The sequence below is a fragment of the Triplophysa rosa genome, unplaced genomic scaffold (assembly GCF_024868665.1).
Source record: "Triplophysa rosa unplaced genomic scaffold, Trosa_1v2 scaffold429, whole genome shotgun sequence".
In the NCBI taxonomy this organism is placed as follows: domain Eukaryota; kingdom Metazoa; phylum Chordata; class Actinopteri; order Cypriniformes; family Nemacheilidae; genus Triplophysa; species Triplophysa rosa.
Genome location: NW_026634433.1, coordinates 44694 through 69209, shown reverse-complemented (window position 1 = coordinate 69209; position 24516 = coordinate 44694). Strand labels below are relative to the sequence as shown.

The following is a 24516-nucleotide window of genomic DNA, read 5'->3' as shown; positions in this document are numbered from 1 at the left end:
TGATTTTTTTTATTTTAAAAACTATTAAATGTTAACTGCTATAGAGTTTTTCATATTTTTAGCTAGCTAGTTAATTTAAAAGAGGAATCTTACATTGGTGGATTCAACTCCCAAGTCGCTAAATTCAAAGACGGATTTAAAGGCAGCTTTTTTCTCAAAGTAACTCACAAAAGTATAATAAAATAACTCGCTGTGAGCGATGGGAGGCGGACTTACTGCGCATGCCCCGGCAAAGAGATAATTTTGGAAAAGGGCCACGGTGATTGGCTGTCATAAAATGGAAAAGATGGAAATGGTGAAAACTGATTGGCTGTCATAAAATGGAAAAGATGGAAATGGTGAAAACTGATTGGCTGTCATAAAATGGAAAAGATGGAAATGCAGAGATTTGTTGATATTAGACAGGCTCTCCGTCCTCAGGCAGTGCCACAGAGACAGACAGAGGTGGCAGGCCGGCGAGGGACGGCAGCAGAACAAGACGTGGAATTCGTTTCTCGGAATTGGTTTGACTTGGAAAGAAACAGCAGAGCTTTGCAGAGTCATAACCACATACGTCGCAGCACGCCAATATAGCGGCTGTTTTCGGAGAGCACCAAGAACAGAAGGCTACAACATGCCCAACGTGGGGCTCGAACCCACGACCCTGAGGTTAGATCTTCTGATCCGTAGTCACCACTGGCATTGCCTGACTGCGGTTTCCGAATACCCATGCACAGGAAAACAGCACAAGAAGAATGCAAACCGACAGTAGGCAAAGGAGTACGGGGCAGACAGAATGCACGCTCACGCCTGATGGAACACACCTGATCCTGCTAAACAAGCCCTTCAGAGGACTACTAGCAACTTCAAGGCAGCTGAGGTTGGAGCAAGACTCTGCTGGACACTGGCTCTCCAGGAACTGGGTTTGACACCTGTGCCTTACACTGTCTGCCAGAAATCAGCGAACGACCGTTTCCATGTAAAGGCAAGCACGTGAGCACCTGGAGACTCCAGGTTGTGAAAAGCAATGTCAGAATTGGAATTCGAACCCACGCCTCCAGAGGAGACTGCGAACTCACAGCCAATCGCGTGGGAGCGCTTCAACATTCGCAGCCAATCGGGCTGAGCGCTTCAGCATTTGCAGCCAATCGCAGAGTGGAAGTTCAACATTTTCAACATTTGACCAATCAGAGCACAAGAGAATGTCGAGGGCGCCCTGCCCCCGCTTCCGAACTGATCCGAAGGCGAACGATCTTTGACGATCTTATGAATGAAGGGGTAGCCAATCGGTCTACATGATCGTGACCGGTCCTCCGCAGGAGCCTGGTTCGATGTGTAGCCTTAATCGAGGCAGTCTCTCCGAAGGTATATGAACAGTTACAGCAAGTAAATGGGGCTAACCAGCAAGTAAACGCAGAGTGCTAACCATTACACCATGTCGAGTGGTTGCCGACCCGCCAGATCAACGGGAAAAGGCCGCTCGGTCTAACGAGAGCAAAGCCATGGACATACAACAGGTACGCTTGCCGAAACCCGGGATCTTTAGATCTTCAGTCTTAATGCTCTCCCAACTGAGCTATTTCGGCCACGTCGATTCGCAGGCCTTTCTACGAAGGACCCCAGGCGCAGTAGCCATGAGCGATGGACAGGATACAAGAGAAAAGTCAACGGCCCATACGGGGATCGAACCCGCGACCTTGGCGTTATCACGGGTCTCCAGCTTTCACGTTCTGGATTGCCATAGCGCTCTTTGAGTGTCGTACCATTAAGTGGAAGGCCTAAAGCAGGGCTCGTCCGGGATTTGAACCCGGGACCTCTCGCACCCGAAGCGAGAATCATACCCCTAGACCAACGAGCCGAGCGGTGTGGCGCTATTGTGATGTCCAGTCCCGTGGGAAAGGTATTTCCACCGCCTGTGTTCCCCGTTTCATTGAGCCGAGGCAACGCGCGTCTTTCGCAGACAATGCTGGGGAATTAGCTCAAATGGTAGAGCGCTCACTTAGCATGCGAGAGGTAGCAGGACCGATGCTCGCATTCTCCACGTCAGTGGCTTTTGGAGCCTCCTTCACGCCTTCGTGCGTCTTAGCCCTCCCTATGCTACCTGTCGAGGCTCACCGCTGCAGAAAAAGGTCTTAGTGTTGATTTCTGCTCATATGTTCAGTCACAAAACGCCATCAGGGTCCGGTGTTGCTCCTCGCTGTGGCACCTCGACACACATGACAAGAGTCTCCCATATGGTATGTGCATTGCTTTTACTCAGATCAACGTGATGCAGGAGCTTCACGTCCAAAGACAATCGAGTTGTCACTTAAGATTCCACACGTTTTCTCGCAGTGTTAATTGCATTTTCAATAAGCCAGTGGTCAGCAATCAGGCTGCCGACCCGCCAGATTAAAGAGTAAAGGCCGCTCGGTCTGGTGACGGCAAAGAGCGCTGCTCTAACGAGAGCAAAGCTACGGTCAGAGTAGCGCTTGCCGAAACCCGGGATCGAACCAGGGACCTTTAGATCTTCAGTCTAACACTCTCCCAACTGAGCTATTTATATATAAATGTACAGGATAATGCAATTTAAGTCAAGCGTCTGCCAACAAACAACAAGCCTGACCTCCATCCGGGCCAATCCGGACACTCTTCCTATTTTAATAAAAAACAGAATTAATCAAAATTACATAACATTGTGCACTATTGACTATATTGCCCAATTCTACAATATTTCACGAAATCTAAGTCATTAAATATGGCCTCAAAGTGATCTGGTGAACAATTACGTTTTACGGGTCAGGTGTGCTCGATGAGGGATGAACCTGCACTCACCTGCTGTACTGAACACCTCCCACTCCCCCTTGAGGGTCTACACCAAGAACTTGTTGTACACCTTCACGAGCCCGGATAGCTCAGTCGGTAGAGCATAACTTTCATAACTTTCACTTACCTGCCAACTCCCAGAGCCACATTATCCAGTTCAGGTGTACTTGATTATCTGCAATCTCCAGAGATAGGACTGAACGCCCCTGCATCAGAAAGGTGCACAGAACCCTAAGCGGACAGAACCCTGTAAATTACTGACTGTCTGCGAAACGTTGTCGGGGCCTAATGTCAAACACAATGGTGGAAACGGCCCGCAGAAGATGCCTTTTCGAGGTAGTGTGGTCGAGCGGTTCATGTGTGCTCGATGAGGGATGGACCTGCACTCACCTGCCGTACTGAACACTCACCTGCCGTACTGAACACCTCCCACTCCCCCTTGGATCCGAAGTTTTCACGGATCGCATAGGCGCACCCCCCGGATCCCCCGCCGGCGGTCCCGGGCCGGTGGTCCCGTGGTTTTTTTTAAACGTTGCCTGTTTCAATTGATCTTCGGATATGTCATCGAGCCCACCGTGCTAAGAGGTGTGTTGTGATAGTTAAAAATAAAATGCACATTTTGACCTGAAAATAAGCATCCGCAATAACCACTACACGTGGCTTGCGAATCAATGGGTAGCGGGGACTTTTCAGTGTATCATATCCATTATTCGGCGGAGGCCTCGTAAGTGTTTCGGCGGCATTGTTTAAAATGACAAATTGTGACTCACTGTGACCCTCAGTGACCTTTCTTTCATCTCATCTACCAGTATGTGATTAAGCACATTGTGTTGAACAACATAGCATGATCTTTAAACCTAAAATGCATGTTTTGATACAAAAATAAGCCTCCTTGATAACACACACACGAACGCGTTCAGTATTAGACGTCTGTTCAAGGTGAGCGTGCATTAAATCATAGTTTTAAACTACCGCCTTTGAGACATTTAAGACTATTTAAGACATCAGCATCCACCATAATCATATACTTTATACATTATGAGAATATACTGATAAACACAATAATAATGCTTGCGGTTTGGTAATTTGTTCTGCATTAGAGCACATGTGAATATTAGACCCCGTCAGCTAATGACCGAGGGAGACAATAACGTTAAACTACTTATGTTGATAAATCAACATCAAAAAGTCAAAATCTGGATAAAATGCATTGTATAATGGCTAAAACATCGTGTATATGATAAACTCGAAATGATTTTGGTTGTTAATATGCATGTTTGTGTTGTTTCTGACAAACAATATTAAAATGTAGGAAAATACACCAAATAGCGTCTTTATTTTCTTTCTTTCTTCTTTTAGCATGATATAAAAGGAGGAGCGACAACAGTAAAGGACGAGAGAGAACCAGGCTTGGACTTTATGTTATGTTTTATTATGTGTGACCGGCAGTCGACCGTAAGTGAGCTGCCGGCATTTTACTTTCGTTTTGTTGTTTGTTTATTTTATTAAAGTTTTGTTGTTCAACGTTCGCCGGTTCCCTCCTCCTTCTTCCTTGCTGTGAACATTGTTACACACACACACATATATATACAGTATATATATATATTATCCTACAGAACCTTATATTTACTGAAGAACTGACTAGTGTGTCGGTGTTTAGTTTGGCTGCCTAGCTGTGCTTGCAACCAGTTTATGTCATCGAAAAAGAACATGGCGTCCTCCTTAGGTTAACATGAGTATTACATTTAGGTTTTTTTTAAGAACTGAAAATATTTGATGTGTTTCTAACGACAAATGCTAGTAGTGTAAGGCTATTACAACGCATTAAGCCATACATATCTCTATACACCGGGTTCCCTTTAAAGGGACTCGAAATGACTCGAAACTCAAACTGTAGGACTTGGGTCTTGACTTTAGACTTGTCTGTCTTGACTTGGGACTTGACTCGGGACTTGAGGGCAAAGACTTGAGACTTACTTGTGACTTGCAATACAATGACTTGGTCCCACCTCTGGATTATGTACACTGTGTTGCATGACATACTGTGTGCATTAGTCACAGTATGCATATTTGGGCCTAAGGTTGACATCCAAACTAACCACTACACGTGGCATGCAAATAAATGGGTAGCGGGGAATTTTCAGTGTATCATTTCCATTATTATTTGGCGGAGGCCTCATAAGTGTTTCGGCGGCATTGTTTAAAATGACAAAGTGTGACTCACTTTGACCCTCAGTGACCTTTGTTTCATCTCATCTTCCAGTATGTGATTAAGCACACTGTGTTGAACAACGTAGCATGATCTTTAAACGTAAAATGCATGTTTTGATACAAAAATAAGCCTCCTTGATAACACATACATGTGGCCTGTCAGTTACAATGGAAGGAGGGAACTTTCTGGTTGCTGTGTAGTCTGTTCAGCGGAGGCCAAATAGCTGTTTCAATTGCAATGCATAAAGCGACTAAAAAATAATCCAAATGTTGTTTATTTGCATTGATCTTCCAGTATGTGATTAGCCCGGGACCGCCGGCGGGGGATCCGGGGGGGGCGTGCCTATGCGATCCGCGGGGTCGCCTCGGCCCGGGATCGAGTTTCTGGAAAAATAGTGGTTTAGTGGACGAAAAGTGGTTTGGTGGAAGTGGGCGGGGCCTGGGGGCGTGTCCAATGTATGATCCAATGTAGTGGATCAGTGGACAAATAGTGGTTTCGTTGTCACGGGAGGCTGCCGGGGGTCTCCGGCTGGACGCACCGTTCATTTAGAGGACATGAGGGAGGAACAGTGGAAAAGTAGGAGACCCGGCACCATCTACATGGCTGGGCGCGGGCTAAGCTGCGCGTGGATGCTGTGGCGCCGTCCCCTGGATCGTGGCCGAACTGCGCTTTCGGGCCTCGACTTTGGGGTCGCAGCCGCGAGGACCCCTGGGGGTACCGGCGCCCGGAGACCCCGCACTTTGTCCTTAGACCGCTCGGCCACCCTGACTGATTGTCGCATGGCTACAACCTGAGAGGATCGGGCGGCTCTGCAACGGCAGTCCTTCGACTTTTGGAATGACTTGTGACTGCAGCCATTCAATATCACACAAAGGCAATTTAGAAATAACGTCCGACCAGAGGCGCAATTCCCGGGGGGTGCTCACTTTTTGGCACTTACCTCTTCGATTTATTGCTTGATTATAAACCGCAAAGTCTTCTTTATCTACATTTAGCAAAAACTATATTAATTACACTAATTTCATTAATGATCGGCATGTTGAGAGCATTTCACAACAAACCATGTTTGAAATGGGAAGATGATTTTAAGGTCGGTTCTGGTATAAACGGCATGGAAAGGCTGCTTGTTAGCAACTTTGTCAGGTCTTTGCTCGTGATAAGTCCATTTCAATTGTTACACTATGTGTGCTGTTTGTATGTTCAGTCGTTTTTACTTTCAAATATGAAAAGAGACCACTTTTCTTGGAACCTTATTTGAACACCCCTGGTTTAGGGTATGGTTAGGGGTATATGTGAGGCCTTGATTTTCCCCATGAGCTACCGTCCCTTTAACAAGTTTAATAAAACAAGTTAATCATACAGCCATTTACACCAAATCCTGCTCCTGATGCAAGACGGGCTAGCGCTTAGCTGCGGCGTGGCAGATACGCATAGTGTGCTTTCACACCTCATATGAACGTCATGAAACAGTTTAAAGAAAAGTTGTGTTTTTGTTGTTGTTACCTTTATTTTCATAAAACATTGCATATTGAAAAGTTAGGTTTATTTGTAACTGAAATTAAAATGGTCATACCCTTGCGTCCAACGGACGCTGCCAAAGAGTTTTAACGTTCAGTGATTTCCTCTCTTTTCTATTATTGTATCACATCATGGTCACGAGCAGGAATGATCGTTCTTAGAACAGCCTGTTTATATGAGCAGTTCCCATCCAACACAAACGTTTGGCAGTAACCAAATGGATAGCGTCCTCCTCACATCAATAAAAAGCCTAGTCTATTCACTTTTGACAATTGGTGTCCAGTGCGCCATGCCACGGCACGCCTCGTTGGCGCAGTTAGGCAGCGCATCAGTCTCATAATCTGAAGGTCGAGAGTTTGAGCCTCTCACTGGGCAGCCTGGTGGGATTCCTTTGAACTGGTTTCAGATCCCGCTGAGGACCATTTGCTTGCCGTAACTGTTCATGTACCTTCCGACAGGCTGCCTTTATTAAGGCTACACATCGAGCCAGGCTCTCCCAGCTCCTGCGGAGGACCGGTCACACGCATGTGGTCTAGTTGTTAATATTCGGCGCTCTCACTGCCGCGACCAGTGGGACGCCTACAGTCCTCCACTCTACCAACTGAGCTATCGAAGGCACGGGAACCGGTTGTCTAACTGAGCTATTTTTGACCTAGGTCAGCAGATGTCCCATGGCACGAAAAGTAGAGCAGGTGCAACGAGCCAGGCAGGAGTCGAACCTGGAATCTTCTGATCCGTAGTCAGACGCGTTATCCATTGCGCCACTGGCCCTCCCTGACCCGCTGACGTGGCAGGCAGTATTGCACTCTTCTGCCTGACGGACCACAACTTCTCCTGATAACCAAGCCCTTCATCGGATTACTAGCAACTTCAAGGCAGCTGTGGCTGGTGCTAGACTCTGCTGGACACTTGCTCTCCAGGAACTGGGTTTGACAACTCTGCCAGAAATTCAGCGAACGACAGTTTCCATGCAAAGCACCAGGAGGCTCCAGCATGTGCAAAGCAATGTCAGAAGTGGGATTCTTACCCATGCCTCCAGAGGAGACTGCGACCTGTCACTGTTACATCCCACAGTTGTCCAGGTAACCGCCTCACAGCCTGCTGCACCTGCTGCCAATCCAGGTGCCATAACCAAGAGACCCTAAAGAAGAACTGTGGAGGCCAACACATGCAAGAAGTGTGGCCAATTTAAAACAAGTGAAACAGGTCATAGCCAGTATAGGGGCAGGGTGTACTGCCCAAACACTGAGACTGTTTCAAAAGAGGTATGGTTGGAGGATATGAGAAGAACCACCTCCAAATAGTGTGCAACTATAATGTATATAGTTTTATGTAAATAGTGTTATTTGAACAAGTTGTTCATTGTTAATAGTAGTTTGTAGTTATTTATTATTTTTTAAAGGCATTATCAAAGGCTGAAAGGCCTTTTTACACTTACTTGTTTTTAAATACATTCTTTATAATTGTATTTGTTTGTCTTTTATTTATTTTTTAATATTCTATATACCTTCAGGTATATAGTTTTTTAAATGTGCTATTTAACTTATTAAACGTTTTAATTTAATATTCTTTAATCTTCTGTTAACATATTTGTGAAATAAAAAGAATCTATCAAGACATGTTTTTTGACTTTCATTATTTTATTAGTTTTAGTAAAACACAATACTCGGTGCCTTGCAATAACATAAAATATAAATATATAAGAAGGACTATTTCTGTATTTTGTTGTTCTTGCATAATAGGCATTTTTCAACATATTTGCTGTGGCTTGCATATTTGTTATAACAATACCACAGAGCACAGGCATCCTTTTTGAGTTAAAACACAACCAACGACGTACATATGTTTATTTTGAAAGTAATGCATTCAAGAATTTCGTTTGTTTAATAAGACTAAAAATTCAATGAAATGTGCGCTATTGATTGCTTCAAAAATTAGCAAATGCATCAACACTCAAACATTAGGGAAGAGCTATCTCTTCTCTTGATATTTCACCTTTTCTTTCCCTTCTCTTTTTTTTCTTCGTGTTCTCTCGCTCTCTGTTCATCCCATGCTACCGACTTGGGTTAAAGCAACAAAGCGGCTCGCGAAACTGTACGTCCGACCAAGCAAAGTTGCCGTAGTCGGCAGGGTTCGAACCTGCGCGGGGAGACCCCAACGGATTTCAAGTCCATCGCCTTCACCACTCGGTCACGACTACGACAGGTTCAGTGCCCTCTGGGCTTATCTCGTGCGGCAAAGAGGGACGAGCCGGCAGCGTAACGGGCGATGTAATGGAGACGTCAAAAAGGGACAGGCAGGATCACATCGAACCGGGGTTGCTGCGGCCACAACACAGAGTACTAACCACTATACGATCACGGCAAGCCACCGGCCCTCCGACTACATCTGCAGGGAGGGGATTGGCAGGTTTTGCTGAGGTCTCAAGGAATTTCTGGTGCATGTGCTGAAGCAAAGCTCGATTAAAAGCCCGTATGTCGACTCCAACTCACGAGCAAACGTTTTCTTTTCATTTTTTCCACAGAGGGCGGGGCCAGAACAGCTCACAAGGTAAAGGTGACTTTCCCATCACAGGGACTTGAACCCTGGACCCTCAGATTAAAAATCTGATGATCTACCGACTGAGCTAAGGCCGGCGCGCATTAGTCTAGGTAAAGATGCAAGAAGAGGCACAGCAACGCGAGTACACGCCCCGCTCTGACCAGTGATGGAATTCGTGGAGTGTGTCCGTTTGGCACTGCTGGTGCACGCGTGTGTCATCATCATTTCCCCCGCACTTTAATCAAACGTAAATTCGTAGAACTACTAACTTGTGACACTCTAGGAAATCCCTTATATGGATATCCCCTATGGACAAAGGCAGCCAGCTGTCACTGGATAAAAAACAGGTGAAATGTGTTGACTGATAAAACTTGAAGAAAATAAACACGTGATTGAAACAGTATGTGGTTTGTGTGTGTTTTTAAGCCATCTTCTTGCTGCATTTTCATAACAAAATATATGAATAACTCAGTGCTAATTGACACATATTTTTTACAGTATAGAAACTATAAATTATATTTTCTGCCTTATTCTGACTGTCTGTTTTTATTGTGTGTTTTACAGTTATGTAATAATGTAAGACTTTTATTATAGCTACAAATGTTTTGAGTATAAAAAACAATGTGAGGGCAAAGATTAACAAACCTTTTTTATTTGCATAGATTTTCAAAGTCAATAAAAATTAGAACAGCAGTGCAATTTTGACACGTCAATTTAAAATAATAAATAGTAAACCAAACCAAACATTTACCACAATAGTGCAATTTTGACACATCAGCCTAAATAATAATAATAATAATAATAATAATAAATAGTAAACCAAAACAAACATTTACCACAGTAGTGAAATTTGTATATATCGGCCTAATAATAAAATAGTAAAAAAACACACAAAACACATAAATAACAAGGTAAACTTACCATTATATGTGTGTGCGCGCATTTAAAAAAGAACCAAGATGCATCACACGGTTATTATACATAAGAGACAGCTGTCATTTTTGGATACTTGTAAATTGCTCTATAAAGCAAACATTCACCGAATGAATAAATAAAAACAACATGTGCTGAAAGAGCAATTTTAAAGAGCTGGAGGGTTGTCATTTCCTGTTTGTTTGTTTTTCCTATAACCTCGTTTCTCCAGCACAGCCCTCCATTCATCATATGATTGAGTCTCAGACTCTCTGCAGTACCAGTTGCCAAAGTACTGAAGATGTGATGGTGGCTTTCTCTCGTTGTTACATTTTTTGCAAAGAATGACGTCTGTCTTCCTCACATATTGTCTTGTGACGGTTCCAGTGTCCTCCTCCCTCTTCTGTTTTCTCTTTCTGTATTGCTGAGTGGAGTAAGGAACAGCTTGACTGGATGTCTGAGTCTGAACTGATGGTGGCATAGCTGAAGGTAATAGGAGGTTGAAGAACATCCCCTGTGAGGTACCAATGTAGGAAGCTGCACAGATGGTAAAATGAAGACAGGTAGTGCTGGTGCAATGACAGGAAGTCCTTGATGTGATGGTGGAGCCTGGGAGATGGCCTGAGGTTGCGACCTCCCCTTCAGTTTTGCCTCCCCGGCAGTGTTTGGTGGCAGGATGAAAAGGTGAGGCTCAGCCAAATTGCCTGAATAGAGAGTTGGTTCTTTCTGCATAGCCGCAGGAAGCTTCTCATGTGCTGCCATGGGTGCGTCTGGGGATTGGATACCCTGCTTCAAAATCTCCTGTTCCTGTGACTTGCAACGCCTGCTGAACCTGGGAAAAAAATAAAACACTCAATATTAACATTTAAGCAATAATACAAAAGATGGTGTGATCAACTACTGTTTGATCACGACTATGATGCAGCAGCATGACATGGCTGAGATCACATAGCAATTGATCACACCCTCGTCTCATGTATTACTGCTTTTGTAAAATGTCTACTACATTGAGATTAACATTGTATTATGGATTACGGATTCTTGATTTGTTTCTAGCACCCACGGTTACATCAAGTCAACCGCCTCAATTACTTGAACCCTCTGTGTAGCCCTCAGCTGCTTTACGTTTTGGCTTAGCGGTAACAATGCTAATTTACTCACCATTGTGTGACTGTTGCAGCGTTCACTTCTGGGAGCTGGATGGTGGTCTCACTCATCACCTTAGCATTGGTGAGGATGCACTCTCGGATGTGCCTGTAAGCACGTGCTACCATTGTGAAGCGGGACACCCTTACTCCGTCACAGCGCACCGCGTTTGAGTAGAGAGCACAGAGCCTTGTGAAGATGGCCTCCACCACTCGGTTGCAGTCAGGCCACTGTGCAGGACTATGAGCCCCAACGAAACACCTGCAAATTATAGCAAGATACATATGACTAATTTACCAATGTGTGGTCCTTACTCTGTTAATTTCGTTGTTTTATTTTCACTTTTCTTGATCACACCATCTTTTGTATTATTGCTTAAATGATTGTTAATATTGGGTGTTTTATTTTTTTCCCAGGTTCAGCAGGCGTTGCAAGTCACAGGAACAGGGGATTTTGAAGCAGGGTATCCAATCCCCAGACGCACCCATGGCAGCACCTGAGAAGCTTCCTGCGGCTATGCAGAAAGAACCAACTCTCTATTCAGGCAATTTGGCTGAGCCTCACCTTTTCATCCTGCCACCAAACACTGCCGGGGAGGCAAAACTGAAGGGGAGGTCGCAACCTCAGGCCATCTCCCAGGCTCACTACTGTTCATGGGTTCCTGGCCTTCACCATAGTCTTCGGATTTCTTGGTCCTGAGGCAAGCCAATGAGCAAAGTCTTTGGTTATGTGGAGAGAAAACATAGTTTATTGTCCTTTATTGTCACTAATAATACCGTTCTCTGCCTGGGTGTTGTCATTAGGACCGAACCCCCCTCCGTTTGCCTTGTAGGTGTTTCCCGAGTAACGAGTATCTAATGTTTCCCCACCTGACCTCTGGCGTTACGTATCACTATCGTGGATTGTACTGTCACGCCTATAAAATGCTTCATGTTTTCTTTGTCTTATGCCCTTTGGATTGCGTCTGTGTGAGTATGTGTGTACCGGTGTGCTTACCTGTATGTATCAGTAGTTGTTCTGCTGTTCTTTATGTGCTTGTCCCATATGAGTTCCTGCCTATGGTCTTGCTTGCGTCATTGCCCGGTGTTAGGTCGCGGTGAGTTTGAGATTAGTTTCTTATAGTTCTCATTCTGCCACATTGTGAGGAAGTTTTTTTGGTTTACTACTTTTGATATACACAAACGATTCCAAAAAAGATTGGGACACTTGTAACAAGATCTGTTGAATAAAACGATGCAATGATGTGGAACGTTATAAGAGCCAAATATTCAATATTTTATTCAGAATACAACATAGATGACATATCAAATGTTTAAACTGAGAGAATGTATCATTTTAAGGGAAAAATAAGTTGATATTTTAAAATTAAAAGTTTAATCATGGCATCAACACATCTCAAAAAAGTTGGGACAAGGCCATGTTTACCACTGTGTGGCATCCCCTCTTCTTTTTATAACGGTCTGCAAACGTCTGGGGACTGAGGAGACAAGTTGCTCAAGTTTAGGAATAGGAATGTTGTCCCATTCTTGTCTAATACAGGCTTCTAGTTGCTCGACTGTCTTAGGTCTTCTTTGTCGCATCTTCCTCTTTATGATGCGCCAAATGTTTTCTATGGGTGAAAGATCTGGACTGCAGGCTGGCCATTTCAGTACCCGGATCCTTCTTCTACGCAGCCATGATGTTGTAATTGATGCAGTATGTGGTCTGGCATTGTCATGTTGGAAAATGCAAGGTCTTCCCTGAAAGAGACGACGTCTGGATGGGAGCATATGTTGTTCTAGAACTTGGATATACCTTTCAGCATTGATGGTGCCTTTCCAGATGTGTAAGCTGCCCATGCCACACGCACTCATGCAACCCCATACCATCAGAGATGCAGGCTTCTGAACTGAGCGCTGATAACAACTTGGGTTGTCCTTGTCCTCTTTAGTCCGGATGACATGGCGTCCCAGTTTTCCAAAAAGAACTTCAAATTTTGATTCGTCTGACCACAGAACAGTTTTCCACTTTGCCACAGTCCATTTTAAATGAGCCTTGGCCCAGAGAAAACGCCTGCGCTTCTGGATCATGTTTAGATATGGCTTCTTTTTTGACCTATAGAGTTTTAGCCGGCAACGGCGAATGGCACGGTGGATTGTGTTCACCGACAATGTTTTCTGGAAGTATTCCTGAGCCCATGTTGTGATTTCCATTACAGTAGCATTCCTGTATGTGATGCAGTGCCGTCTAAGGGCCCGAAGATCACGGGCATCCAGTATGGTTTTCCGGCCTTGACCCTTACGCACAGAGATTGTTCCAGATTCTCTGAATCTTTGGATGATATTATGCACTGTAGATGATGATAACTTCAAACTCTTTGCACTTTTTCTCTGAGAAACTCCTTTCTGATATTGCTCCACTATTTTTNGAAGGATGTGGTCTGGCTGAAGGAGGTGGTCTGGCTGAAGGAGAAGGAATGGCTGAAGGAGGTGGTCTGGCTGCAGGTGACTGACTGGCTGAAGGAGTCGGACTATGACTACCAGGCTGTGAATATAAATATTGCACATTATTAACATCAACATAATAATGACGGTGATAATGATAAAACATATTAAGGTCTTTTTGAAATTACCTGGATCCGCCTTGGTATATTTAGGTTGGGTTTGGCTGCTGAACTAATGGATCCTCCAAATCGTTTCTTTGTAAACTAAAGGAGGGAGATGACAGAACAGATTGTCATTCATGTAAAATCATACAAACAAAGGAAATTTGAAGATATGAATTCCGTATTGAAGAATACACAAACAATCTTCCAGCCAACCAATAAAAGGCTTTGGGGACATTCCATAGGTAATTGTTTGTGGAGTAGGTAATCTACTTAAATATTAAAATGACATGTAACCATTGATGAGTTAAGTGCAGGCCGTGAAATGGTTGGTGCTGATGTAGAGGCCAGGACAGAAGTAGGAGTGGAGGCAGGTGGAGCACTTGTGGCCTGGTAAAAGAACAATCAAGAGTGTAGAAAGCAGGTTTTAATCACCTTTCAGTCATGGTATTTTTTAAAGATCAAAATAAGCACAGGCATCGCAAAATCTATAATTCATAGACATTCATATATTCAATCCACAATCCATCTGTGTACGCCAGCGAGAGTCTGAGGGCAGAAGCGGAAGTAGGAGAAGCTTTATAAGTGTAACACTCAATAAAAAGAAAATCAGTAATAACTGGTCTTTTTAGTTTTTTTTATTTCTTGCTGTGTTTTTGTGTTAAGAGGTCATAAATATAACATGTGCATCGTAATCTGAGGATACGTCTAGTTTGTTGTCTTTTATATTGACACAGTAGTACACATAACATATATTCAAGTTATGAAGCTTTTTTATTTACAAGTATACACTAATCAATACAGCCTTTTACAGTATTGTAACATAAATATTATTGATATGAGAAATGGATGCTGACATCTCAACGGTTTGAAGTAAAAATAAAATGCATTTTGCAAAACATTTTTTTCTGAATAATGGAGCAAAATCGAGAGACTTTCACAATTACCTCTGTGCTCCCCGCAATTTCATCATTGCATGAGCTATGGGACTAGACAAAGCAAACATTGTAATCTATGGTCAGGGATGTAAACAGCAGCATGACTTTATTGAGCTTTACAAACATAAAAATCTCTGTGGGATCATTTTTGAATCCCACAGCAGAGCACATTGAAGGCATACAAGTTTTTGTCACAAAAAGGGTTGTGTGGTCCTAGTGTGACGTGACATGAAAGAGATGAATACCTGAACGTCTGACATGCATACCTTAGGCGTGTGGAATCCACAAAGGCATTTCTGTGGTCCACCAAAAAGTGTTGCCTGGCCACGGACCTGCATTGGACATTTATCTATCTGTGCAAATAAAGACATCTAGGTTAGGTTAAATGGGTTTAAGCATGTTTTCTCATTAACTTTTGTCAGTACTTACCCTCTGAAAGAGTTCAAACCACTTCTTCTGACGGGGAGCAGGTCTGTTGCCAGCTTCAGAGGGCCAAACCCCTGTGCTGGCAAACCGTCGCAGACGGGACATCCACTCATCGTCCCCGAAGGCCTTGTGTGACTTTTTAGACATCTCTGAAACATTTGAAGCATGTTTAGAATTAGAATTACTGATTACATATACTGATTAGTAACATAACACTAGCCCATGACTTGACTACTTATTACTCTGTTTTCTATAATTATAGAAACACAGTTACACACTCTTAACAACAACACACCAGTATCATGATCGATAATGATATAAAAAACACATTAAAGCACACTGAAAGCTAAAAATACACGAATCTACAGTATTAGTGTTGTTAATATAACTGTTAGTTCATCATAGGAGACAGTAACATCAGAAGTGCTGCAGTTTTTAAGCACATCAAGATAGCAATTGATCATAACACTATACGAAAATTAACCATGTTTTTTTTTTTGTGGTACAAGTTGATTACTCAGGGCAAAACCATGGTTTTACTACAGTAACCATGGTTTTTTGCTTTTAACTGTAGTAAAACCATGTTTTTTTCATCTAAAGGGTAAGCAACGTAATGCATCATAGAATTCGAGAAAAAAGTGAAAACTATAAGCATCTGTTGATGTTGTTAATGTAGTTAATCATTGGAGACAGTATAACAGTAACATAAGAAGTGCTGTACACTAGCACATCACGATCACGATAGAACACTAAAAATAACTTAATGAATCATAACACACAAGAAAATGTTAAACATATATGCATTTGTTGTTAATGTTACTGTAGCTCATCTTAAAAGACAGTGACACGAAAAGTGCTGCAGGATGCCAGCACATCAAAATCGCGATCATAACACAAAAAAAAACACATTCATTATTTAAAACACGTCTTGAAGCACACTGAAAAATAAAAATCCACGAATGTTTTATTGTCGTTCAAGTAACTTAATTCATCACAGGAGACAGTATAACAGTAAAATAAGAAGTGCTGTAGTAGCACATCACAGTCGCAATAGAACACACAAAAAAAAACTTTGTAAAATGTTAAATATATATGCATTTGTTGTTAATGTTAATGTAGCTCATCTTAAAAGACAGTGACACGAAAAGTGCTGCAGAATGCCAGCACATCAAGATCGCGATCATAACGCAAAAAAACACCCTACTTATTCGCAAGATTAATTCTTTAAAAAGCTAGAAAATGTAAATATATATTAGTTTATTGTTGTTAAAGCAGTTTATCTTACCTTGCTTTTCTCGCTGTTGAAATTAACTTAATGAACTTGCCGATCCGCTACGTTCCGAGAGGTACAGTAACACCTGAGAATAAAAACTAGCCCCGCCTCTTCGCGGAGACTGGCTGATCAAAGATGAAAAGATGAAGCAGGAGAACGCCATTCGCTCAGCAAAGAAGAAGATACGACACGGGATTGGCCAGGGAATCCTCGCAAAGATGAAGCAGGGGAACGCGATTCGCTCAGCAAAGAAGAAGATACGACGCGTGATTGGCCAGGGAATCCTCGCAAAGATGAAGCAGGAGAACGCCATTCGCTCAGAAAAAATGAAAAAGCACGTCCTGATTGGACGTAGTACACAGCTGAGCACGCAAACAGGTGGCGCCACAGAGACCGACAGAGGTGGCAGGCAGGCGAGGGATGGCGGCAGAACGAGACGTGAAATTCGTTTCTCGGACTTGGTTTGATTTGGAAACAAACAGCAGAGCTTTGCAGAGTCATAACCACATACGTCGCAGCACGTCAATATAGTGGATGCTTTCAGAGAGCCCTTTTTGCCGCATATATCCCCCGAAGGCACAAGAGTTCTCTAAAACTTTCCCCTGAAAAGTGAAGAATTTTTCATCTGAAATCTTTCAAGATCCTCTGACAAGGCATATAGCCAAGAGGATTGCCAGGGTGAATATCTTTACCGGGTGTAAAAAAAAATACTAAGCCCTAGGGACACCCGGTTTCAATATGTCGACCGGGAACCCCCGACGTGCCAGAATCTAGAATGTGGGACCCCTGGGACCCTTCTAGAAAAGTCCGTCGTACAGTTTAATTGAATGGATGTTTTTAATGGAAATCTCGTCGGTCTTCCGTTCGGCCCCGAAGGGTCACGGGGTCTCGAGATATTAGATTCTGGGTCTCTAGTGCCCCCTTAAACAAGTTCCGAAGAGCTAAGCCCCACGACCTCGTTCTGGGGGTCAAAGGTCAAAAAAGCAACAAAAGCGTGTCTGTATTTTTCAAGGAATATTTTTGTTTATTTTTTATCAACCACTTCCTGTACGCCTACGGTTTCGGCCCATTAATATGTAGCAGCAGGGGACCCCATGTGTCAGCATTCGACGCCCTGAGTTCGCACCTCCCTCGGGGCCCCCGATACGGGCACCATACCTGGAACCATTTGTTCCGCCCCATTCATTAAACTGTACAGCGGATGTCCAGAAAACGAGGTTCGAGGGGTCAGGGGATCTCGAGGCTTCGGTCACACGACCGTCACGGGCAACCGAGTTGGGACGTGAAGTTTGGGGGTCCTAGCTTCTTTCCAAGAGTATTTGACTTGGTTGAGAATGCAGCAAAAATCCGGCCTTGTGTCTCAGTGTCTCCCATTGAAACGAATGGGCAGGAAGAGTGATGAGTGATTGGGGATATAAAATACTTTTTTGGGCTCCATGCCTTAGCCCTTTCGGTATGTCGTCCTTGGGGGCGTGACGCAAACATTTGTGCAATTTGGGGTCACTCGGGCCCCCAGGGGTCTCGCGGCTTGAGGTCCTCGTGTAGTGTAAATGAGTGACTCTGCAACCACTGAACAGACTACACAGCAACCAGGAAGTTCCCTCTTACCATTGTAACTGACAGGCCACGTGTATGTGTTATCAAGGAGTTATTTATTTTGTAAATAAGCCTCATTGATTTGCAAGCCAAGTGTAGTGGTTATTTCGGATGTCAACCTTAGGCTCAAATATGCATACTGTGACTAATGCACAAAGTATGTCGTGCAACACAGTGTACCTAATCACATACTGGAAGATCAATGCAAATAAACAACATTTGAATTCATTTTTAGTTATTTTATGCATTGCCGTTTAAACAGCTATTTGGCCTCCGCCGAACAGACTACACAGCAACCAGGAAGTTCCCTCTTTCCATTGTAACTGACAGGCCACCTGTATGTGTTATCAAGGAGGCTTATTTTTGTATCAAAACATGCATTTTACGTTTAAAGATCATGCTATGTCATGAAACACAGTGCGCTTAATCAAATACTGGAAGATGAGATGAAACAAAGGTCACTGAGGGTCACAGTGAGTCACACTTTGTCATTTTAAACAATGCAGCCGAAACACTTATGAGGCCTCTGCTGAATAATGGATATGATACACTGAAAAGTCCCCGCTACCCATTTATTCGCAAGCCACGTGTAGTGGTTATTGCCGATTCTTATTTTCAGGTCAAAATGTGCATTTTATTTTTAGCGATCACGACACACCTCTCAGCACGGTGGGCTCGATGACATAGCCGAAGATCAATTGAAATGGGCAACGTTTAAAAAAAAACACTAGACCACCTGCCCGGGACCGCCGGCGGGGGATCCGGGGGGCGTGCCTATGCGATCCGCGGGTTCGCCTCGGCCCGGGATCGAGTTTCTGGAAAAATAGTGGTTTAGAGGACGAAAAGTGGTTTGGTGGTAGTGGCCGGGGCCTGGGGGGCGTGTCCAATGTATGATCCAATGTAGTGGATCAGTGGACAAATAGTGGTTTCGTGGTCATGGGAGGCTGCCGGGGGTCTCCGGCTGGACGCACCGTTCATTTAGAGGACATGAGGGAGGAACAGTGGAAAAGTAGGAGACCCGGCACCATCTACTTGGCTGGGCGCGGGCTAAGCTGCGCGTAGACGCTGTGGCGCCGTCCCCTGGATCGTGGCCGAACTGCGCTTTCGGGCCTCGACTTTGGGGTCGCAGCCGCGAGGACCCCTGGGGGTCCCGGCGCCCGGAGACCCCGGCACCATTGTACCCGGGGCCGGCCCAGGCTGCTCGGAAGCGACCATAGTCGACCCCCGAAAAGAAATCCGAGAACCCTGAAACCCAGGCACCCTGGCGCCTCTCGATAGCGTAGAAGATGCGAGCGCGACCCCCGGACCGAGGAGGACGCGAGACTACACTAGAGGTTATAAGTCTATGCTGCTAGCGAGCTGGGAAACAGTAGCAGCCAGATCCAGCGCAAGCTGCAGGAGCATCATGCTGAGGTCTGGTTACAAAAGACAGTCCAGTATCTGACAGATTGCAAGGGGATTGCCAGTGCTGTCAAGTCGAGCCTGATCCTGCCTGTGACATTTGAACCTGTTCCTTCAATGCCTTCTGTCCCTAAGCACCGGTGGCTGATGCAGGTGTATGCCCAGGATGTCCTGCAACGGCTGGATGAGATCAAGGCCACTATCACATCACAATATGGTCGGATCTTAAAATGTATTCTACTAAAAAAGTGGCCAGAAAACTAGCAGGACGCAGCTATGGCACCGCTCCCTGGGCAACCAATGTTGGCAATGAGCATGGACAAGTGATCATGTCCGTGCTCACAGCCAGTGAAGGTTTTGGTCTCGGGCCAATGATTGAAGGCCTCATCAAGCGATACAGAGATTGTAGGGTGCTCCTCAAGCGACATGATTGTCGACCTGAGACTAGCTTATGCATACACTCATTCTGGAGAATTTGAAGAGAGTGGGAAGTAGAACAAGATTAACCACAGGTATAGATATATGCACTCATAAGCGGAGGAAGTCAGATTTTGGTTACCTAGAGTACACCGTGCCTCATTATAAATCTGGAAATTAGTAGTGAGTCACAGGTATCGAGCATCCACTTATGGCAGCATTTAGAAAGTGAAATGGTGTTAAGAATGTACCGACCACCCTAAAAACAAGACGAGTTCAGCCGGCCACTAAGAAGATTGTGGCATCAGGTGTGGAGAGCACCAAAAGGTACGTTAAATTTAGCAAACACACGCTCTTGATTGTCTAAAAAGTTTTGTATAAAAATATATATAACTAAAACTGGCTGAAATATCACCTCCAGCTTTATTTGTTTAGTAAGGATTTCTAGTCAAATTAAATCTATCTTATCTTCCTGCAGACTGTTAAGTTTAAAACGTAAATTATTAGTTGTGATTTATGTTTAATGTTGACGTTATGTTGCTATGGACACAGTTACAACCGTACATTGTTGGAAAAAACTCTGACAAGGGGTCACTATTGTGAAAAAACCCAAATAGGCTCACTAACGACACCGTATAAAGCTGTAATAATGCCACAACACAGTAACCCAGTAGATAACTAATTTATTGATATGATATTTCAACATCGACCTAGAAAACAAACAAGACAACATAACTATGCACAGATATTAAAAATTGACACCCAAGACAACACAAACGACGCAAAACAGAGAGAATACTACTGTTTGATCACGACTATGATGCAGCAGCATGACATGGCTGAGATCACATAGCAATTGATCACACCCTCGTCTCATGTATTACTGCTTTTGTAAAATGTCTACTACATTGAGATTAACATTGTATTATGGATTACGGATTCTTGATTTGTTTCTAGCACTCACAGTTACATCAAGTCAACCGCCTCAATTACTTGAACCCTCTGTGTAGCCCTCAGCTGCTTTACGTTTTGGCTTAGCGGTAACAATGCTAATTTACTCACCATTGTGTGACTGTTGCTGCGTTCACTTCTGGGAGCTGGATGGTGGTCTCTCTCATCACCTTAGCATTGGTGAGGATGCACTCTCGGATGTGCCTGTAAGCACGTGCTACCATTGTGAAGCGGGACACCCTTACTCCGTCACAGCGCACCGCGTTTGAGTAGAGAGCACAGAGCCTTGTGAAGATGGCCTCCACCACTCGGTTGCAGTCAGGCCACTGTGCAGGACTATGAGCCCCAACGAAACACCTGCAAATTATAGCAAGATACATATGACTATTTTACCAATGTGTGGTCCTTACTCTGTTAATTTCGTTGTTTTATTTTCACTTTTCTATTCTCTCTGTTTTGCGTCGTTTGTGTTGTCTTGGGTGTCAATTTTTAATATCTGTGCATAGTTATGTTGTCTTGTTTGTTTTCTAGGTCGATGTTGAAATATCATATCAATAAATTAGTTATCTACTGGGTTACTGTGTTGTGGCATTATTACAGCTTTATACGGTGTCGTTAGTGAGCCTATTTGGGTTTTTTCACAATAGTGACCCCTTGTCAGAGTTTTTTCCAACAATGTACGGTTGTAACTGTGTCCATAGCAACATTACGTCAACATTAAACATAAATCACAACTAATAATTTACTTTTTAAACTTAACAGTCTGCAGGAAGATAAGATAGATTTAATTTGACTAGAAATCCTTACTAAACAAATAAAGCTGGAGGTGATATTTCATCCAGTTTTATTTATATATATTTTTATACAAAACTTTTTAGACAATCAAGAGCGTGTGTTTGCTAAATTTAACGTACCTTTTGGTGCTCTCCACACCTGTTGCCACAATCTTCTTAGTGGCCCTGAATCGTCCCTGTTTTAGGGTGGTTTGGTGACGTGGTGAGTAAATGGTCTTCCTCTTATCATACTCCCCTAATGCCTGCCATAGGGTGATGATCTTGACGCACTCTTCTCCAGTCAAGGCCAGACGGTGTTCTCTGAGGCTAACCAAAAACTCTGACAGGTCCTGCACGGCTCCATACCCCTCAATATTTTCAGGTCCAACAGAATCCTAAAATGAAAGATAATTTAGGAACTTTTGATAGCAGTAATGAATACAAATATTCACATGAAAGCACAGCCAACATAACCCAGATTTTGTTTATACACATGTAAATGTACATTAAAAAAGAAACTGGGCCCTTACATCGTGTGAAGTGTTCTCTTCAGATGTTAGAAGATCAGTTTCTGCGGATAATTGGTCCCCTGGGACTACATGAAAAACGTAAATATTTAGTTTAAATTTGTATTTGTCTTTCAATATGATGAATATACATTTAGAGTTAGTGTGATAACAAATACAGAAACCTCTATGAATACTTTGGTAAAACTCACAGCTATGTGCACCAAGAGAGAGTGCTGGCTTTGACTGAGTGTGCAGTAAGCTAGAAACAGGAGATGTTGCTTGTGATGGAGGGACCACAAACAGTGATGACATGGAGCTGGTGACAGGATATGTCACTTGTGATGGAGAGACCACAGACAGTGATGACATGGGGCTGGTTGCTAGAGGGGTTGGAGATGATGCTGCAGATGCTGCCGACACTGATGCTTGCGAGGCAGCAGGTGTCCGTTCTGTGTCAAAGGTGGGGACAGTGATGTCCTGAAACTCCTCAAGTTCAGCATAACCTTCATCCACCTCTATACCAACCTCAGTGGTCTCGGACTCTTCAATGGCCAACTTGTAGTCCTGCAGAACTTTACCAGTTTGCTGGTAAAGATATTCCACACCTATAAGCTCACCCTTAAAATGTACATTTATAAACATTGACAATTAGATAATATACCAGAATATTATATTATAACTCAGTGGTTAAATGGTATGTGTACACTTGAATGAAATTGTCACCAAAAACAACAAATAGTTATCTACCAGTGTACTTTCTTGGCCCAACATAAGGGATGATTTTCTTGCCCATAAGCTCCTTTGCAAGAGTATTGACAGCATGACGGAGAAGATGATTGTAGGAATGTGGCTGCTGCTCATCAGTTGTTGCTGCCACAGCCCGGTCCTCATTCCACCTTGCAAGTTCATCCAAAAGATATGCCTGGAAGAAGGTGTCATGTGCCAGCGTACCTGTAAATTCAAAAAAGGAAAAAGAGACCACACAAAAATGTCATAAATACACAAATAGCTGTTCTTGCCATTCTCGTAATTATTTCAATATATAATTAAAGGGATACTTCATCCAAAAATGAAAATACTGTCATCATTTAGTCACCCTCAGATTGTTCCAAACCTGTATAAATTTCTTTGTTTTGCTGAACACACAGGAAGATATTTAGAAGAATGTCCGATCTCGCCCCCCATTGACTCACATAGTATTTATTTTCCCTACTATGGGAGTCAATGGGGATCTGATTTTTTTTCCAAATTTCTTCCTGTGTGTTCAGCAAAACACAGAAATTTATACAGGTTTGGAACAATCTGGGGGTGAGTAAATGATGACAGCATTTTTCATTTTTGGGTGAAGTATCCCTTTAAGTCAAATCTTATTTTAATAATTCAGTTAAATCACTTTTTTTTACCCGGGATGAATCTGTTAAGGTGCAGGTGAAATGACTCCAGCGAAGTGGAACCTCTGGCACAGCGGTAGGATGGCAGACGGTGCCCTCCCTTCACTAGAGTGCCCGTCTGCATGTAGAGCGGCACACCTAGAGGATCCTGGATGCAGGCCACATGCTTCCACTGGGACTTCAAGATCTCTCTCATCCGGTCTGAGTTAATTAGTGGGACTCCCAGAGTGTCACGACCAGCATCGCCATGGGTCCCGGCGCCCGGAGACCCCGCACTTTGTCCCGAGGCGCCAGGGCGCTTGGGTCGACCATAGGTCGGACCCCCGAAAAATCCGGAACCCTGAACCCATGACCCGGCGCCATCTATTAGCGGATTCGCGCACCGCCCGACCGAGTTGACGCACTACCTAGAGGTAGTAAGTTTGATGCGTCAGCGAGGGCTGGGAACAGTAGCAGCCAGATCCAGCGCAAGCTGCAGGAGCATCATGCTGAGGTCTGGTTACAAAAGACAGTCCAGTATCTGACAGATTGCAAGGGGATTGCCAGTGCTGTCAAGTCGAGCCTGATCCTGCCTGTGACATTTGAACCTGTTCCTTCAATGCCTTCTGTCCCTAAGCACCGGTGGCTGATGCAGGTGTATGCCCAGGATGTCCTGCAACGGCTGGATGAGATCAAGGCCACTATCACATCACAATATGGTCGGATCTTAAAATGTATTCTACTAAAAAAGTGGCCAGAAAACTAGCAGGACGCAGCTATGGCACCGCTCCCTGGGCAACCAATGTTGGCAATGAGCATGGACAAGTGATCATGTCCGTGCTCACAGCCAGTGAAGGTTTTGGTCTCGGGCCAATGATTGAAGGCCTCATCAAGCGATACAGAGTGGCTGGGGTGGCTCCTCCCGAGGTACTATATGTCGACCGAGACTGCTGTGGCAACACTCTTCTGAGGAGAATGTTTGAAGAGTGGGAGCAAATGACCATCCGGTTAGACGTATGGCACTTCATGCGGATGTTTTCTGTGGGTTGCACCACTGACTCTCACCAGTTGTATGCCACATTTATGAGTCGCCTCAGCCACTGTATTTTCATGTGGGACCAGGACGACCTGACGGCGATGATTGAAAGCCATATTCAGGCCTTTG

At 43.9% G+C, this 24516-nt stretch overlaps 2 protein-coding genes and 4 non-coding genes across 6 annotated transcripts; 1 reads left to right on the top strand and 5 right to left on the bottom strand.

Moving 5' to 3' along the window:
* Nucleotides 1-1765: 1765 nt before the first annotated feature.
* trnap-cgg (transfer RNA proline (anticodon CGG)) lies at nucleotides 1766-1837 on the bottom strand. The gene has a single exon. It is a non-coding gene; the product is annotated as a tRNA-Pro (tRNA).
* Nucleotides 1838-6815: 4978 nt separating this feature from the next.
* trnam-cau (transfer RNA methionine (anticodon CAU)) lies at nucleotides 6816-6889 on the top strand. The gene has a single exon. It is a non-coding gene; the product is annotated as a tRNA-Met (tRNA).
* A 323-nt stretch (nucleotides 6890-7212) lies between these two features.
* trnar-acg (transfer RNA arginine (anticodon ACG)) lies at nucleotides 7213-7285 on the bottom strand. Its single transcript has one exon. It is a non-coding gene; the product is annotated as a tRNA-Arg (tRNA).
* A 1347-nt stretch (nucleotides 7286-8632) lies between these two features.
* trnas-uga (transfer RNA serine (anticodon UGA)) lies at nucleotides 8633-8714 on the bottom strand. Its single transcript has one exon. It is a non-coding gene; the product is annotated as a tRNA-Ser (tRNA).
* Nucleotides 8715-10136: 1422 nt separating this feature from the next.
* On the bottom strand, nucleotides 10137-16695 carry LOC130550780 (ras-associated and pleckstrin homology domains-containing protein 1-like). The gene is made up of 10 exons (XM_057328291.1): nucleotides 16347-16695; nucleotides 15065-15210; nucleotides 14902-14988; nucleotides 13995-14087; nucleotides 13725-13799; nucleotides 13513-13636; nucleotides 11678-11699; nucleotides 11129-11374; nucleotides 10493-10799; nucleotides 10137-10391 (listed from the first exon to the last, which is right to left on the bottom strand). The coding sequence occupies exons 2-10, from the start codon at nucleotides 15206-15208 to the stop codon at nucleotides 10137-10139; spliced, it is 1353 nt and encodes a 450-aa protein (XP_057184274.1). The 5' UTR covers nucleotides 15209-15210; nucleotides 16347-16695.
* Nucleotides 16696-18864: 2169 nt separating this feature from the next.
* LOC130550779 (uncharacterized) lies at nucleotides 18865-23568 on the bottom strand. Its single transcript, XM_057328290.1, has 7 exons — nucleotides 23385-23568; nucleotides 22878-22932; nucleotides 22729-22780; nucleotides 22003-22566; nucleotides 21614-21867; nucleotides 20811-21056; nucleotides 18865-19258 (listed from the first exon to the last, which is right to left on the bottom strand). Exons 1-7 carry the CDS (start codon nucleotides 23566-23568, stop codon nucleotides 18865-18867), a joined length of 1749 nt encoding a protein of 582 aa, XP_057184273.1.
* Between the last annotated feature and the right edge of the window lie 948 nt (nucleotides 23569-24516).